General features: G+C 41.0%; 1 protein-coding gene across 1 annotated transcript; it reads left to right on the top strand.

Moving 5' to 3' along the window:
• The first annotated feature begins 5,261 nt into the window (after positions 1-5,261).
• ODAPH (odontogenesis associated phosphoprotein) lies at positions 5,262-15,092 on the top strand. The gene is made up of 3 exons (XM_068974972.1): positions 5,262-5,328; positions 14,725-14,864; positions 15,009-15,092. The coding sequence occupies exons 1-3, from the start codon at positions 5,262-5,264 to the stop codon at positions 15,090-15,092; spliced, it is 291 nt and encodes a 96-aa protein (XP_068831073.1).
• The last annotated feature ends 987 nt before the right edge of the window (positions 15,093-16,079 follow it).

Below are 16,079 nucleotides of genomic sequence, written 5' to 3' on the forward strand. Positions count from 1 at the left end.
GTCTAAGGCCTGGAAGCAAAACAGGGACTTCATCCCATCAGGACTGCGGAGGTGAGTGAGGCTAGGTGCTGCTGATCATCCTCAAGCAGTCGTGCTGGGGTCCTTGAGCGTGTGATAGGGGGCTCTGCCGAGCACCCCTCAAAGCCGCGGACGGACATCCGGCAGCTCTCAACTTGTATGGTCTGAATAATAACATGCAAATAAAGACCAGCAGTAAAGATATGTTAGGGACTTCCTGGTTGGTCCAGCTGCTAAAACTCCCCACTCCCAATGCAGGCCACCTGGGTTAGATTCCTGGTCAGGGAACTAGTTCCCACAGGCCGCAACTAAGTGGATTCATGTCAATGTATGGCAAAACCAATACAGTATTGTAAAGTAAAATAAAGTAAAAATAAAAATTAAAAAAAAAATCCAATGTAAGGCTTCCCTGGTAGCTCTCTGAGAAAAAGAATCTACCTGCTAATGAAGGAGACACAGGTTTGATCCCTGGTCCTGGAAGATCCCACATACGATGGAGCAACTAAGCCCGTGTGCCATAACTGCTGTGCTCTAGAGCTCGGGAGCCAGAAATTCTGGAGCCTGGGCACCCTAGAGCCTGTGGTTGCCAACAAGAGAAGCCACTGCAATGAGAAACCAGCCCAGCATAACTAGAGAGTAGACCCCTACAACTAGAGAAAAGCCCACAGGCAGCAAGGAAGACCTAAAGGAAGCCAAAAATAAATACTTTTTTTTAAAAGACCCCGCTCAGCCAAATAAATAAATAATAAAAGTTTTTTTAAAAGATATGTTAGGATTTTCTGTCAAATAAAAATTCGATGAGGGACTTCCCAGGCAGTCCAGTGGTTAAGACTCCATGCTTCCAAGGCAGGAGGCATGGGTTCCATCCTTGGTCAGGGAACTAAGATCCTGCATGCTGCTCAGTATAGCCAAAAAAACAAAAAGAATTGTATGAAACTTTAAACATTTTTGTTCCTTTTGAAGTTTTATTTCTTTACTTCATAAACTTCAGGACAACAAATGCAAACAGAAAAAAAAAATTCTATTACCATTTTGCTTTTGTTACTTATTTTCATCAATATTTCAAATGAAAGGTCATCAGAAATCCAATACAAAAAGAAAGAGGAGCAGAAGAAATAATACAAATGTCCATCATACAAAATGTTTGGCTAAATAGTTTGCAGTAAATCCATAACACAACACTGGCAGTAGTTACACAGAGTATGTGGATCTAATTTTATTAGATCCGAAAAAAAAATAAAAAATAAATAAATAAATAAAAATAATTTTATTAGATCCACATGGCAATGTGATTCTAATACAGAATACAAAGTATTAATAGCATATGTAATACACACCCATTGGCATAAAGTTATGAGTGTCTCTGCTTAGCAGCTCCCAGTGCTTTTTTCATCTTAACACTCAAACCCTTTCTTGTCACTCCTTAATTAATATTTAATGTCCCTGCCAGACTAGACACTCCATGAGAGCAGAAACTCCATCTTTAGCCTGAGCACCTATACCAGCCCTAGACATGGCACAGGACATGTGGTCAACAGAACTGAACCGTGGAATCTCAGGCACTAAGCTTGTCCCTGCTTCCTTTCCAAATTGCTGATGCATCGTTGACTGAAGCATCTATTTCTAGAATTTTTGCCTAGGTTTATCATCAAGTCTGTGGAATTTACCATTCTAGTTGGTGAGTGTTTGCATTCTTATTCACTTTGGTTCTCAGTTTGCACAGTCTCCCTCATTAGATTCCAACCTTTTGAAGCCAGGGACTGTGTTCTGTTTTGTTCTTTCTGCAATGGCCAGGAAAATGTTCTGCTCAACCATTAGGTCTTTGAGCGATAGAATGAGTTGGCAAGTATAAGCTCCTAAGAGAACAAAGAATTGAAGTCACTGTAATTCAGCTGCAACCACAACAGCTCCCTTTCTTTTTTTTATTTTCACTTTTGTATTTTTATTCTTGTTCAGTTCAGTTCAGTTCAGCTCAGTCATGTCCGACTCTTTGCGACCCCATGAATTGCAGCACACCAGGCCTCCCTGTCCGTCATCAACTCCCAGAGTTCATTCAAACTCGTGTCCATCGAGTTGGTGATGCCATCCAGCCATCTCATCCTCTGTTGTCCCCTTCTCCTCCTGCCCCCAACCCCTCCCAGCATCAGGGTCTTTTCCAATGAGTCAACTCTTCGCATGAGGTGGCCAAAGTACGGGAGTTTCAGCTTCAGCATCAGTCCATCCAATGAACACCCAGGACTGATCTCCTTTAGGATGGACTGGTTGGATCTCCTTGCAGTTCAAGGGACTCTCAAGAGTCTTCTCCAACACCACAGTTCAAAAGCATCAATTCTTTAGCGCTCAGCCTTCTTCACAGTCCAACTCTCACATCCATACATGACCACAAGACGGACCTTTGTTGGCAAAGTAATGTCTCTGCTTTTGAATATGCTATCTAGGTTGGTCATAACTTTCCTTCCAAGGAGTAAGCATCTTTTAATTTCATGGCTTCAGTCACCATCTGCAGTGATTTTGGAGCCCCCAAAAATAAAGTCTGACACTGTTTCCACTGTTTCCCCATCTATTTCCCATGAAGTGATGGGACCAGATGCCATGATCTTCATTTTCTGAATGTTGAGCTTTAAGCCAACTTTTTCACTCTCCTCTTTCACTTTCATCAGTAGGCTTTTTAGTTCCTCTTCACTTTCTGCCATAAGGGTGGTGTCATCTGCATATCTGAGGTTATTGATATTTCTCCCAGCAATCTTCATTTCAGCTTGTGCTTCTTCCAGCCCAGTGTTTCTCATGATGTACTCTGCATCTAAGTTAAATAAGCAGGGTGACCATATACAGCCTTGATGTACTCCTTTTCCTATTTGGAACCAGTCTGTTGTTCCATGTCCAGCTCTAACTGTTGCTTCCTGACCTGCATATAGGTTTCTCAAGAGCCAGGTCAGGTGGTCTGATATCCCCATCTCTTTCAGAATTTTCCACAGTTTCTTGTGATCCACACAGTCAAAGGCTTTGGCATAGTCAATAAAGCAGAAATAGATGTTTTTCTGGAACTCTCTTGCTTTATTGATGATCCAGCAGATGTTGGCAATTTGATCTCTGGTTCCTCTGCCTTTTCTAAACCCAGCTTGAACATCTGGAAGTTCACAGTTCACGTACTGCTGAAGTCTGGCTTGCAGAATTTTGAGGGTTACTTTACTAGCGTGTGAGATGAATCCAATTGTGTGGTAGTTTGAGCATTCTTTGGCATTGCCTTTCTTTGGGATTGGAATGAAAAGTGACATTTTCCAGTCCTGTGGCCACTGCTTACACCTTTTATTTAATATTTGTTTGCAGAGCCATTGTGGGCAGGAAGAAGGGAGACAGGCTTTGGATTCACACCAACTTAAAAATCTCAGCTCTACCACCCCTCAGTGGTGCAACTTTGGGTACATTGCTTGAGTACTTCTCTGGGCCTTGGTTGCCATGTAGGTAAAGATGATAATATTTGCCTCACAGATTATGGACATTCAGTTATACAATGCAAGCTACATGCTTAGCACAGTGCCTATTAGACACATAATAGATGCTCAGTAAACATTATCAATATCTATATTGGCACAGTAGAAGATATTCTCTTAGACAGATCAGCAGCTTAATGGAAGCTTCCAGTCTTTATACAGAACAGTCTGGTGGGTGCCTGCAGCATGTTGAACATTTGAAACCAGAAGCTTCTCTGTAGCTCCTTCGTGTATGTCTGCTCCAACTACCTGAGTTATTTTGGTCCCCAAACCTGTTCTGTGTTGTTTGTTCTCAAACCTCTTTATGCCAGCTGAACTTTCCTTATAATTAAGTAATTTTTAAACTAATTAATTAATTTATTTGGGATGAGCTGAGGAGGGAGGTGGGAGAGGGGTTCAGGATGTACACCCATGGCTGATTCATGTCAATGTATGGCAAAAACCACCACAATATTGTTAAGCAATTAGCCTTCAATTAAACACTGTGGTTGGAGCTCTGTGTCAATTACCTCTTTTATTCGTCACAACAATCCTCAGAGGGAAATACTACAAGCCCCATTTTATTCCTGGGGCTTCAAGTCACCCACCTAGTAAGAAAAGGAATCAGAGCTGGAGCCAGTTTTTCCTGACTCTGAACTCCATACCTTTTTTTAACCTTTATTTTATTTAAGTATAGTTTATTTACAATGTGTTAATTTCTACTATACAGCAAAGTGACTCAATTATACACCTATATACATCATTTTTCATATTTTTTTCCATTATGGTTTATCACGGGATATTGAACATAGTTCCCTGTGCTACACAGTAGGACCTTGTTGTTTATCCATTCTATATATAAGTTTGTATCTGCTAATCCCAAACTCCCAATCCATCTCTCCCCCAATGCCCCACATTCCCTCGGCAACTGCAGACATGTTCTGTGTGTTTGTGAGTCTGTTCTGTTTCATAGATAAGCTCATTTGTGCCATATTTTAGATCCCATGTGGATTTCATATGATATTTGTCTTTCTGACTTACTTAGTATGATCATTGCTAGGGAGGGTCCATGCTTTTAATCACTTGTGACCATCCCCTCCCATTCCTCCAGGAGCTGACAGGAAACAAACTGGGCATCTTTGGGGCAATTTGATGAATCAGAGGGAGTCCTGAAAGGACAACTAACTAAGTTAATCTCCCAAAATTTTCGTGTCTGTTTAGACAACCACCATGACGGCTACTAGAGAAGACAGTTTTTCAACTGTTGCTCTTGCCTCCTGAACCAAAGCAGAAAAGACATAATCCTTGATCTGAAACCTGTGAACAGCCTCGTCAAACCGCTTCAGTCCCTGAGCCTTTGGATAACCCTCCCCATCCTGTTTGGCTTTGTGAGGTAAGCTATATGGAAGGAAAGAGTGTGGAATACTACCTGGACAGATCCTTTCTCTTGCTGAGGAGACCTATGCACACAAGTAAAGAGAAAACACTAACAGAAAAAGATTTGAAGGAATTAGAAGTATAGCGAGGGAGTGATTGTCCATAATCCAACTCCAGTCAAGGGTGGATAGATGATGTTTGGCCGGCATTATAAGAGGCTCTGGTTGATAAATACTGTCTGGTATTTCCTTGCTGACTTCTTACCCTCACACCACAGGCCCTGATGGCTGTGGTCCATTATGCAAATACAACTCCCTGAATCAAGCTGTGGGTGACTCACCCACCCCCTTTAAAGCCACGTTGGGTTCAAGGCAGTGACTGCTCAGGGTAGAAGCCATGGCTCACAGACCCTGCTTCTCCTACTGGCTATTGGTCTGCTGGTTGGTGGTAACTGTGGCAGAAGGTAAGGGTTTTGCTTTTATTCCCCTGTGGGTCCACTAATTAATAAGCTGTGTAAAAAGAATGAATTTGGCTCCATGATTATGCATATCCATGAACTGGAAATATTTACGTCAGCTTCCATCAGCCTGTGTGGTTAAAGAGAACGACACTGAATTTTTATCATCGGAAGATATTGGTCTGAGTCTCATTCTTAGCTATATAACTTTAGATGCACTTAACTGCTCTGAAATGCATTTCCTCTTGTGTAAAGTGACAGCATGAATGACATCCAATATTATGGGGGTTGTTAGGACGAAATGAGCTATCCTGCAAGAAAAGCTCTTCCAACTTCAAGCAGTATATGAATACTAGTTATTATTGTTGTGGAGCTAACAATATCCCCCATGAATTACAGCAATGTCTACCTCTTTGATTGCCCAATAATGTGGTAATTTGCACATGGTGGGTGTTCACTTTCTGTTTGTTAATGCTTTAATCACAGTTGTGATTAAAGTTGTGTCTAAAGCAGTCAGTTGTGTCCTGGTGCTGCGGAGGTGAGCCTAGACTTCTTGCTTTGAGATTCTATGAGATTCAATTTCTCCACTGCTCCTTTCTCTTTCCTTTCCCCCACTACAAAATTTCCAGGTGGCCTGAGCCAGAGAATTGGTTTGCAAACCCTGGGGACAGGCAAGAAAAGGAGGAGAGCCCCATGAGTCATACCGAGCCCTCCACCCCTTTCATGTGGCCCTGGAACTTTGCAGGGGTGCAGCCAGACCCTAGTAGACCCTAGTCATCCCCCAACCAGTTCGCTGCGCCCATGCACCATAGCTCATAACAGAGTGGAGAGGAGCAGGTCCATTGGAGCTGGTGGTTCCAGAAAGTGAATCACTCTTCAGGAAACCCTATAAACATGTAGCTAAAGAAGTTATAATGAAATTGGAGGTTTATTCACTTTTTTTAAGCACTGCTAAAATGTGGTTTCTGTTTTGGGCTCCCTCTTCCCCACTGTCCCTCAGACTGGCCTCAAAGTCCTTCGGATGCAGCTTCACTCTCTCCAGGCAGCCCTGGCTCCAGGTCATCACTTGCTTATACTTGTCCTGGCTCTGCCAGACAGGATCGTGTGTGGGTCCCCGAACTCACACCATCCTCTCTCATCTCCATGGCAGCAGCTGTGGCTAGCCCCTCCCCTGCTTTCATCTGATATTACAATTCTGCTTCATATGATGTCGTTTAGTGTCACTATGGTGCTACCTTCACAACAGTTTTCTTAAGATATGTAGCTTTAAAATTGCAAACTCCCTCTATCTGCCATTTTTGAATTCTTACAGCAATTCGCACATCGCCCACAGTACTTACTGCGTTATGCTCTGTATTATAGATCCATGTGTTTGCAGCATCTCCCCATAGGTCCTGTTTCTTCATCTCTGCCTTTGCCGCAGCTCCTAACACAGTAACCTGTACACTGTTGAGTCGACTAGACTCACAGCATAGGATTGAAAGAGGCCTGTGTGAACTTGTGTGAAGTGGGCTCCAAAGTCTTTATCTGTAAAATTAGGGACTTGACCAAAATAGCTAGTCATTCTGTGAGTCTATGAAGTGAATTAAGTTGCAGTTGTTGTGAGCAAGTTAATCACAGGGCTTATATTTCTTTTTGGTTCGCCTCTGAAGGCGCCTGAGAATGTATAAAAGAAGAACTGCATACTTATACATCAAGTATAAAGCTTACTTCTCTTAAAAATCAGGGTAGCTCACTACAAAACAGCTATTGTCTGCCCAAACAACCACAGACTACAGGTAATTATATTTTCTAAAAAGAGGTCATCTCATCCTTACTTTCTTTAAAGTACTAGTTGGCGTACTATGAATTTCATGTCTAGACTATAATAAACCCACTTAAAATTGATATCCAAACTCCAGCAATAGTTTGGCTTGATTATTTTATTATCCTCTAATTCTGAATGTAAATTTTTTTGCAAATTTTATGGGTTTGGCAGGACTTCCTTGGCAGTCCAGTGGTAAGACTCCACATTTCCACTGCAGGGCACATAGATCTGATTTCTGGCCTGGGAAATAAGATCCCACATGCCATGTAACCAAAAAAAAAATTTTTTTTAATTTTTTTCTGAGACTAGAATGAAAGATTCACTTAGACTTGCAAAAATCTACAGAAATAACATCCATTAATACAATCCACACCTGCCTGCCTGGCCACTCATTCAACTCATCTGTTATGTACTGGGCATAAGTACTCACACTAAGCGAAGGACTGTTTATAGCAATGACCAGTAGGGGCTTCCTGGATAGTACAGTTGGTAAAGAATTCTCCTGCAATGCGGGAGGCCTTGTTTTGATTCCTGGGTTGGGAAGATCTGCTGGAGAATAGAAAGGCTACCCATTCCAGTATTATTGGGCTCACCTTGTGACTCACCTGGTAAAGAATCTGCCTGCAATGTGAGAGACCTAGGTTTGATCCCTGGGTTGGGAAGATCCCCAGGAGAAGGGAAATAATACCCATTCCAGTATTTTGGCCTGGAGATTTCCATGAACTGTATAGTCCGTGGGGTCACAAAGAGTCAGACACAACTGAGAGACTTTCACTTTCACTTTCAATGACCAGTAGAGTCAACAGTCCTCCTCATCTTCATGGAGGTTCAATAACCTAGTAGCTCAGTTCAGTTCAGTTCAGTTGCTCAGTGGTGTCCAACTCTTTGCAACCCATGGACTGCAGCACAACAGGCCTGCCTGTCCATCCCCAACTCCCAGGGTTTACTCAAACTCATGTCCATTGAGTTGGTGATGCCATTCAACCATCTCATCCTCTGTCATCCCCTTCTCCTCCCACCTTCAATCTTTCCCAGCATCAGGGTCTTTTCCAATGAGTTGGCACTTCGCATCAGGTGGCCAAAGTATCATAGCTTCAGTTTCAGCATCAGTCCTTCCAATGAATATTCAAGGTTGATCTCCTTTAGGATTGACTGGCGGGATCTCCTTGCTGTCCAAGGGACTCTCGAGAGTCTTTTCCAATACCACAGTTCAAAAGCATCAATTCTTCAGTGCTCAGTTTTCTTTACAGTCCAACTCTCACATCTGTGTCTGAGCACTTTACATATCTTATTTTAGACACTACAACAAGCCAATAAGTAGCATTATTTTCTCCATTTTAACAAATAAGGAAAGGCAGACTTGGAGGAAGCTGTCAATTAAGTTATGGAAGCTGTCAGTAGTCACACAATTATTAAATGGCAGAGCTCATATAAGTCATAGAGCTCAGGGATTCTATGCTGTTTTTAAAAATTATGAAAGTATGATAACATTTACAAGTGACTTGGAAAATGCAGAACAAAGTTACATATAGTTCCATTGTATATTACAATTATTTTTTAAGTAGATAAATTAAGATTTTTAGTTGGAGTTAAAACAGCAAACTCTCAAAAATTAATAGAATAATAGACAGAAAAGCAGAAGGAGGTGGTGGACCTGAAAAGCATTATGAACAAATTCAACATAATTATGATTTATACAATTTTCACACAACAGCAGAATACAAATTCTATTCAAGTTCCCATAGTCTGTAAACCAGGAGAGACTGGAACATATCCAGGAGTGTAAAACAGGATGCAAAAATTCCATGGTCTAAAGGTACTGAAATCATACAGTCTGTTCTCTTAAGGGATCCTGTGTTTTTAAACACTATGCTATTCTGCCTCTCAAAATGTTTCCAATCTGCATTTAAATATTTGACTGACTGTAGTCTAATTAAGGTTACAGAAGAGCTCTCATTTTCGATATTCAGTATCTTTGGTGTCCTGTCAGTATGCTACAGAGTGAGAAATATTTGCTTGTTAATAATCACATTATCCCTGAGAAGTAGGAAAGTGATAACTTTTGCAGTTATGGAAACAGATCTCTCTCAGTCTGATCGAGTCCCCTGTAGGCACAGTGCTAGCGATCAGGAGACCAGGTATGCACGATGAGCTCGCAGGTACATCAGTGGAGGAGGAATATAACCACAGGATATTAATCACATAACCGGTAAATATGGTGAAAGTGGACTCATGGGTGCTATGGAAGCATATTGCTAAAGGCCTTAAAGCAGCCTCAGGGGCGGGAAGACCTCCTTGAGGAAATGAGACGTGAAATCTGCATAGAGATAAACCAGGCAAGTTCAGTTCAGTTCAGTCGCTCAGTCGTGTCCGACTCTTTGCAACCCCATGAATCGCAGCACACCAGGCCTCCCTGTCCATCACCATCTCCCGGAGTTCACTCAGATTCACGTCCATCGAGTCAGTGATGTCATCCAGTCATCTCATCCTCTGTCGTCCCCTTCTCCTCCTGCCCCCAATCCCTCCCAAAATCACAGTCTTTTCCAATGAGTCAACTCTTCACATGAGGTGGCCAAAGTATTGGAGTTTCAACTTTAGCATCATTCCTTCCAAAGAAATCCCAGGGCTGATCTTCAGAATGGACTGGTTGGATCTCCTTGCAATCCAAGGGACTCTCCAGAGTCTTCTCCAACACCACACTTCAAAAGCATCAATTCTTCAGTGCTCAGCCTTCTTCACAGTCCAACTCTCACATCCATACATGACCACAGGAAAAACCATAGCCTTGACTAAACAGACCTTAGTCGGCAAAGTAATGTCTCTGCTTTTGAATATGCTATCTAGGTTGGTCATAACTTTTCTTCCAAGGAGTAAGCGTCTTTTAATTTCATGGCTGCAATCACCATCTGCAGTGATTTTGGAGCCCCAAAAAATAAAGTCTGACACTGTTTCCCCATCTATTTCCCATGAAGTGATGGGACCAGATGCCATGATCTTCGTTTTCTGAATGTTGAGCTTTAGGCCAACTTTTTCACTCTCCACTTTCACTTTCATCAAGAGGCTTTTGAGTTCCTCTTCACTTTCTGCCATAAGGGTGGTGTCATCTGCATATCTGAGGTTATTGATATTTTCTCCCAGAAATCTTGATTCAAATGATGTTCTTGGCATCTGGAACCAACTTTTTAAAAGCCCAGGACCATTGATGATTGTTGTCAAAGTAGTTGTCAACATTTGTCAGAAGAGAGCATTGACTAATACTGGACAAACCAGGGATCTCTCTGGTGGTCCAGTAGTTAAGACTCTGAGTTTCCAAAGCAGAGTGCATGAGACAACACTAATACTTCTTTGTGGGATGGCGGAAACAGAGTCAGATTCCTATGGATTAAATGGGTGGGGGAAAAGGGAGTCAGAGTGTGTAGACTTCTCTTTGAAGTGAGAGAAGTAGAAAAAGAAGTTCATGGCAGATCACTGAAGTTTTCCCTCTGAAATATGAAGCAAAATAATCTGCTTAGAAAGGTCAGGAGAATTGAATTAAGAAGAATGAGAATGTTGAAGGGGCTTTGAAGAGACTATGGAAGGTTTAGAAGACAAAGAGAATGGATCAGAACATGGACAGACAGAAGAATTCAGGAGCAGTATTAACTCTTTCGAGACCATGAATGGCATCGACCCACTCACAAAATCCTGGGACAGTTCCCCAAATATGTCCCTAAATTTCCCATATGTTACACCACTTGAGCTAGCCAACCAGGAACCTGAAATAGTCACCATGTGTCTAGTCTGCTGGGAGAATGTGGTTTTGTGTGAGCTAGTTAATGGCACAAGCATATATCTTGACCTTGAGTCCTCAGAAATTCCTGGAAGAAGAGAGCATTGACTAATATTGGACAAACCAGGGACTTCTCTGGTGGTCCAGTGGTTAAGACTCTGAGTTTCCAAAGTAGAATGCATGAGTTCAATCCTTGGTCAAGGAATTAAGATCTCACATGCTACATGGCATGGTCAAAAAAAACAAAATAAAAAAATTTTTTTTTAATTTTAAAAAACACTAGACATCCCAGAGTCAGGCAAATACTAACAACTCTAATAACCCATTGTCAGGAGGATTTGGTGAGTAGCCTCAGTTTTAAGAAGTAAAATGACACAAAGGGTGGATGTTTTAAAGGCTAGAATCCAATTTACCAAGTGGCAGAGCCCAAGACCTAGCTAAACCTGATCTGATAGCAAAATGTCCCAATGGAGCTCAAGAATAAGGCTAGCTTCCTCTCTAGCAACTGGATTCTCAGCAGAAAGGTTTTATGTTAAAAAGGTTCATAACTAATCTGATTGTATAGGAGGAAAGAATGAGTGATATGGCATTAAGTCATCTTCTGTAGTTTGAAATGTCTTAATCCAGTTTCAACCATAACATTTTCATACTCAGTAGCCTGAGTGGATCTGGGAGAAAGAGTCAGTATTTAATTCACCCATTCAAACTGGATTAACAAAATAATAGAAGTGATTATTATAAAGATATTTCCAAGAAACTTAAGTACAGCCAGCCCTCAAAAAGACCAACCCTGGAAAGTCAAGAGCCAAAGTTACGCTCACAGTCACCCTGTGTCCACATAGGCACTTGTCTCTTTTTCTCTTTGAGAGGCCTTCCCCATTTTACAGCTATGGAAAGACTGGCTTGTCTGTTTATTCAACATTCAACTGGCCAGCGGCTGACTCTCCAGCCTCTTCCCTACACCTTCTCTTTACATCCTCCACTGTGTCACTTTGTTGAAATTCTTGGATGAAATCTGATTTTTTACTGGCCAGTCAATGAAAGAGTTGAATGTCTAACAACAGTCTTGTGAGGAATTCATTTTTTCCATCATTCACACTCAGCTGCTCTTTCCAGACTTATATTGGCAAGTTTCTAAAGGAGAGAAGGGATAATTTTCTAAAGGAAATCTTGCTATTTCATAGCCAATTTGATTAAATGATACAGCTAGAGGAAAGACCTTGACACTGGATATTGATCCAAATTTCTTCTTGGAAACTTGTCATCTGGTCCTCAGTGCTCATTCCTTTGCTGCCTGTAGACTCTCCCTCTGTCCTCTTCAGGAAGCAGTTTCACTGCTGGGGAAGTGAAGCAAGTCTTTTGGATTAATAGCCTTCGTGGGGACAGTTACTTTTCTTAACATTACATTTTTTTCCACCAAATTTTCTTTTTTATTTATAATTTATGCACAATAAAAGGCACACATCTTAAAAGTGCAGATGAATCACTTTTTACATATATGCATATGTGCATATAATCATGTGTACACATATATTTTTGTGTATATTTATATGTACGTGTATAAATATAAATGCGTGTGCATATCTCCATATTCATGTAACAACCACCCAGATCAAAATCGAAAGAATTCACTGATTCCTTTCTCCACAAATAACACCTACACGTAACCCTAAGCTGTTTTTCACTTTTTTTAAACCATTCAGTTCAGTTCAGTTGCTCAGTCATGTCCGACTCTGTGCAACCCATGGACTTCAGCATGCCCAGGCCTTCCTGTCCATCACCAACTCCCAGAGCCTACCCAAACTCGTGTGCATCACATCGGTGATGCCAGCCAACCCTCTCATCCTCTGTTGTCCCTTTCTCCTCCCACCTTTAATCTTTCACAGCATTAGGGTCTTTTCCAATGAGTCAGCTCTTTGCATCAGGTAGCCAAAGTATTGGAGTTTCAGCTTCAGCATCAGTCCTACCAATGAATATTCAGGACTGACTTCCTTTAGGATGGACTGGTTGGATCTCTTTGCAGTCCAAGGGACTCTCAAGAGTCTTCTCTAACACCACAGTTCAAAAGCATAAGTTCTTTGGTACTCAGCTTTCTTTATAGTCCAACTCTCACACCCATACATGACTAGTGGAAAAACCATAGCTTTAACTAGATGGACCTTTGCTGACAAAGTACTGTCTCTGCTTTTTAATATGCTGTCTAGGTTGGTCATAACTTTCCTTCCAAGGAATAAGCTTCTTTTAATTTCATGGCTGCAGTCACCATCTGCAGTGATTTGGGAGCCCTCAAAAATAAAATCTCTCACTGTTTCCACTGTTTCCCCATCTATTTGCCATGAAGTGATGGGACCAGATGCCATGATCTTAGTTTTCTGAATGTTGAGTTTTAAGCCAGCTTTTTCACTCACCTCTTCCACTTTCACCAAGAGGCTCTTTAGTTCTTCTTCACTTTTTGCCATAAGGGTGGTGTCACCTGCATATCTGAGGTTATTGATATTTCCCCCAGAAATCTTGGTTCCAGCTTGTGCTTCATCTATCCTGGCATTTCGCATGAAATAGAAGTTAAATAACCTGGGTGACAGTATACAGCCTTGACATACTCCTTTCCCAATTTGGAACCAGTCTGTTGTTCCATGTCCAGTTCTAACTGTTGCCTCTTGACCTGCACACAGATTTCTCAGAAGGCAGGTCAGGTGGTCTGGTATTCCCATCTCTTTAAGAACTTTCCACATTGACGTGAATCCACCACGACAATGTATGGCAAAACCAATACAGTATTGTAAAGTAAAATAAAGTAAAAATAAAAATTAAAACAGAAAAAAAGAACTTTCCACAGTTTGTTGTGATCCACACACTCAAAGGCTTTGGCATAGTCAATAAAGCAGAAGTAGATGTTTTCTGAAACTCTCTTGCTTTTTCAATGATCCAGTGAATGTTGGCAATTTGATCTCTGGTTCCTCTGCCTATTCTAAATCCAGCTTGAACATCTTTCATAGATTAACATAATTTTGCTTGTTCTTGAACTTCATATAAATGGAATCTTACACTACATACTCTTTTGTGTCTAACTTCTTTGGCTCAACATAGCATCATAGGAGACATCCATGTTTTGTATTCATAACTCTTGGTCTTTATTACTGAGTAGTATTTTATTGTATCAATACATAGTTTATTTATCCTCACCTATTGATGGTTTCTGTGTGTATGTACTTAGTTGCTTCAGTCATGTACAACTCTTTGTGATCCTTTGTACCACAGCCCACCAAGCTCCTCTGTCCATGGGATTCTCCAGGCAGAATACTGGAGTGGGTTGCCATGCCCTCCTCCAGGGGATCTTTCCAACCCAAGTCTCCCACATTGCAGGCGTATTCTTTACCATCCAAGCCACCAGGGAGCTCACTGATGATTTCCAGGTTTAGGTTAATATGAATAAGAGTGTTATCCGGATTTCCTTGGTGGTCTCATGGTTAAGACTCTGCACTTCCCTTGCAGGGGGAACTGGTTTGATCCGTGGTCAGAGAACTAAGATCCCACATACCCCACAGTGTGGCCAAAAAAAAGAGCTGCTTAAAAAACAAAAATTCTTGAACTAACCTTCTGTAGACATACGTACTCATTTCTCGTGGGTAAATTCTCCAGCATGGAATTTCTAGGTCACAAGGAGTGTCCATGTCTCATTTTACTGACCTAGACAGTTCTCTTAAACATGCTTTAGGGAGACTCTAGAATTCTCCCTTCCATTCTTTCTCCTCTGCGACACCTGAAGACTCTCCCCTCTGCTCCTGTCATCAGGCCTATTTCCTGACATGCACTTTTCTCCCCACAGGACAAGAAGAAGTGGTCACTCCTCCTGGAGACTCACAAAATAATGCAAACCCTACAGACTGCAAGATCTTTACACTCACCCCTCCCCCTGCCACAAGGAACCCAGCGACAAGGATCCAGCCCATCACCAGGACACCCAGGTGTCCCCTCCATTTTTTCCCACCACGATGGCCCCGAGTCTACATTAGGTTTCCATACAGGCTTTACCCCCGTCCAAAGTGGAACCACCATTTTCAATTCCATCCATATTTTTGTCCACACAGTCGCCTTCCTCCTTATTACAATTATTTCCCCAGGAGAAGACTCTGGAGAGGAAGTTCCTCTGAGGAAAGCAGAGAAAAGAGAGAAGCCCCAAATGTGCTGAAGTAAAAGAAGCCAAGGCCTCAGAAAAGACTAGAAAAAGTTTTGTGCTTTCAGTTTTCAACTAAAACAACTGGGTTGGAAAATTATGCCTCTTAAACTCCACTGACTGGAAATTGTTCTCCTGTCAGCAGTGAATGTATTGGTTTATAGGTTATTCATGATAACAAAATAGAAGCAATAACTACATTATTCTTATCCTTTACTTTTTATGATCACAGCATGTTTATGCAAGAAAAGTTCTAAAATGAGTGGTTCCCATAATTCCTATCATCCTGCAAAACCGGAAGAATCAGCTCCATCTTCTAAATCACAGTGAAGAGCATTTAAATAAATTGAGACTGCTATAAACCAAATGGAGACATTAATGACACCCTTTTATGCTTACTGGAAAACTCACAAAGCAAGGCATATTTACAAAGTGATCTTTAGAAAAAATTATAAAAGACAAGAAAGTTTTGTTTTATTCTGTTTGGCAGTGGTTGTTCATTTTTAATTGACATACAATTGACATAATATTATATTAGTTCCAGGTTATATAACATAATGATTCAATATTTGTGTATGTTACAGAATGATTACCACAATAGTTCGGTTAACATCTATTACCATACACAATTACAAAACTTCTTTCTTGTGAAGAGAATTTTCAAGATCCGCTCAGTTTTCTAACAACAAAAAGAAATTATAAAAATTAAAATAAAAGGCTATGGGGAGTTTAACAATAGGTACTATTTTTAAGATACTATAAACTAAATTACCTAACCAAAAAAGTTATTTTTAAACTGTAATATCTAAATATACTTTAATGTTAACTGTTAAAGCCACCAGTGAAAATTAGTTTGATATGTATCTCACTGTTTCTCCTATTATCTTTGTATGCATGCTAAGTCACTTCAGTTGTATCCAGCTGTTTGTGACCCTATGGACTGTAGCTCATCAGGTTCCTCTGTCTGTAGGATTCTCCAGGCAAAAATACTGGAATGAGTTCCCATT

Source organism: Capricornis sumatraensis, chromosome 7 (genome assembly GCF_032405125.1).
Source record: "Capricornis sumatraensis isolate serow.1 chromosome 7, serow.2, whole genome shotgun sequence".
Classification (NCBI taxonomy): domain Eukaryota; kingdom Metazoa; phylum Chordata; class Mammalia; order Artiodactyla; family Bovidae; genus Capricornis; species Capricornis sumatraensis.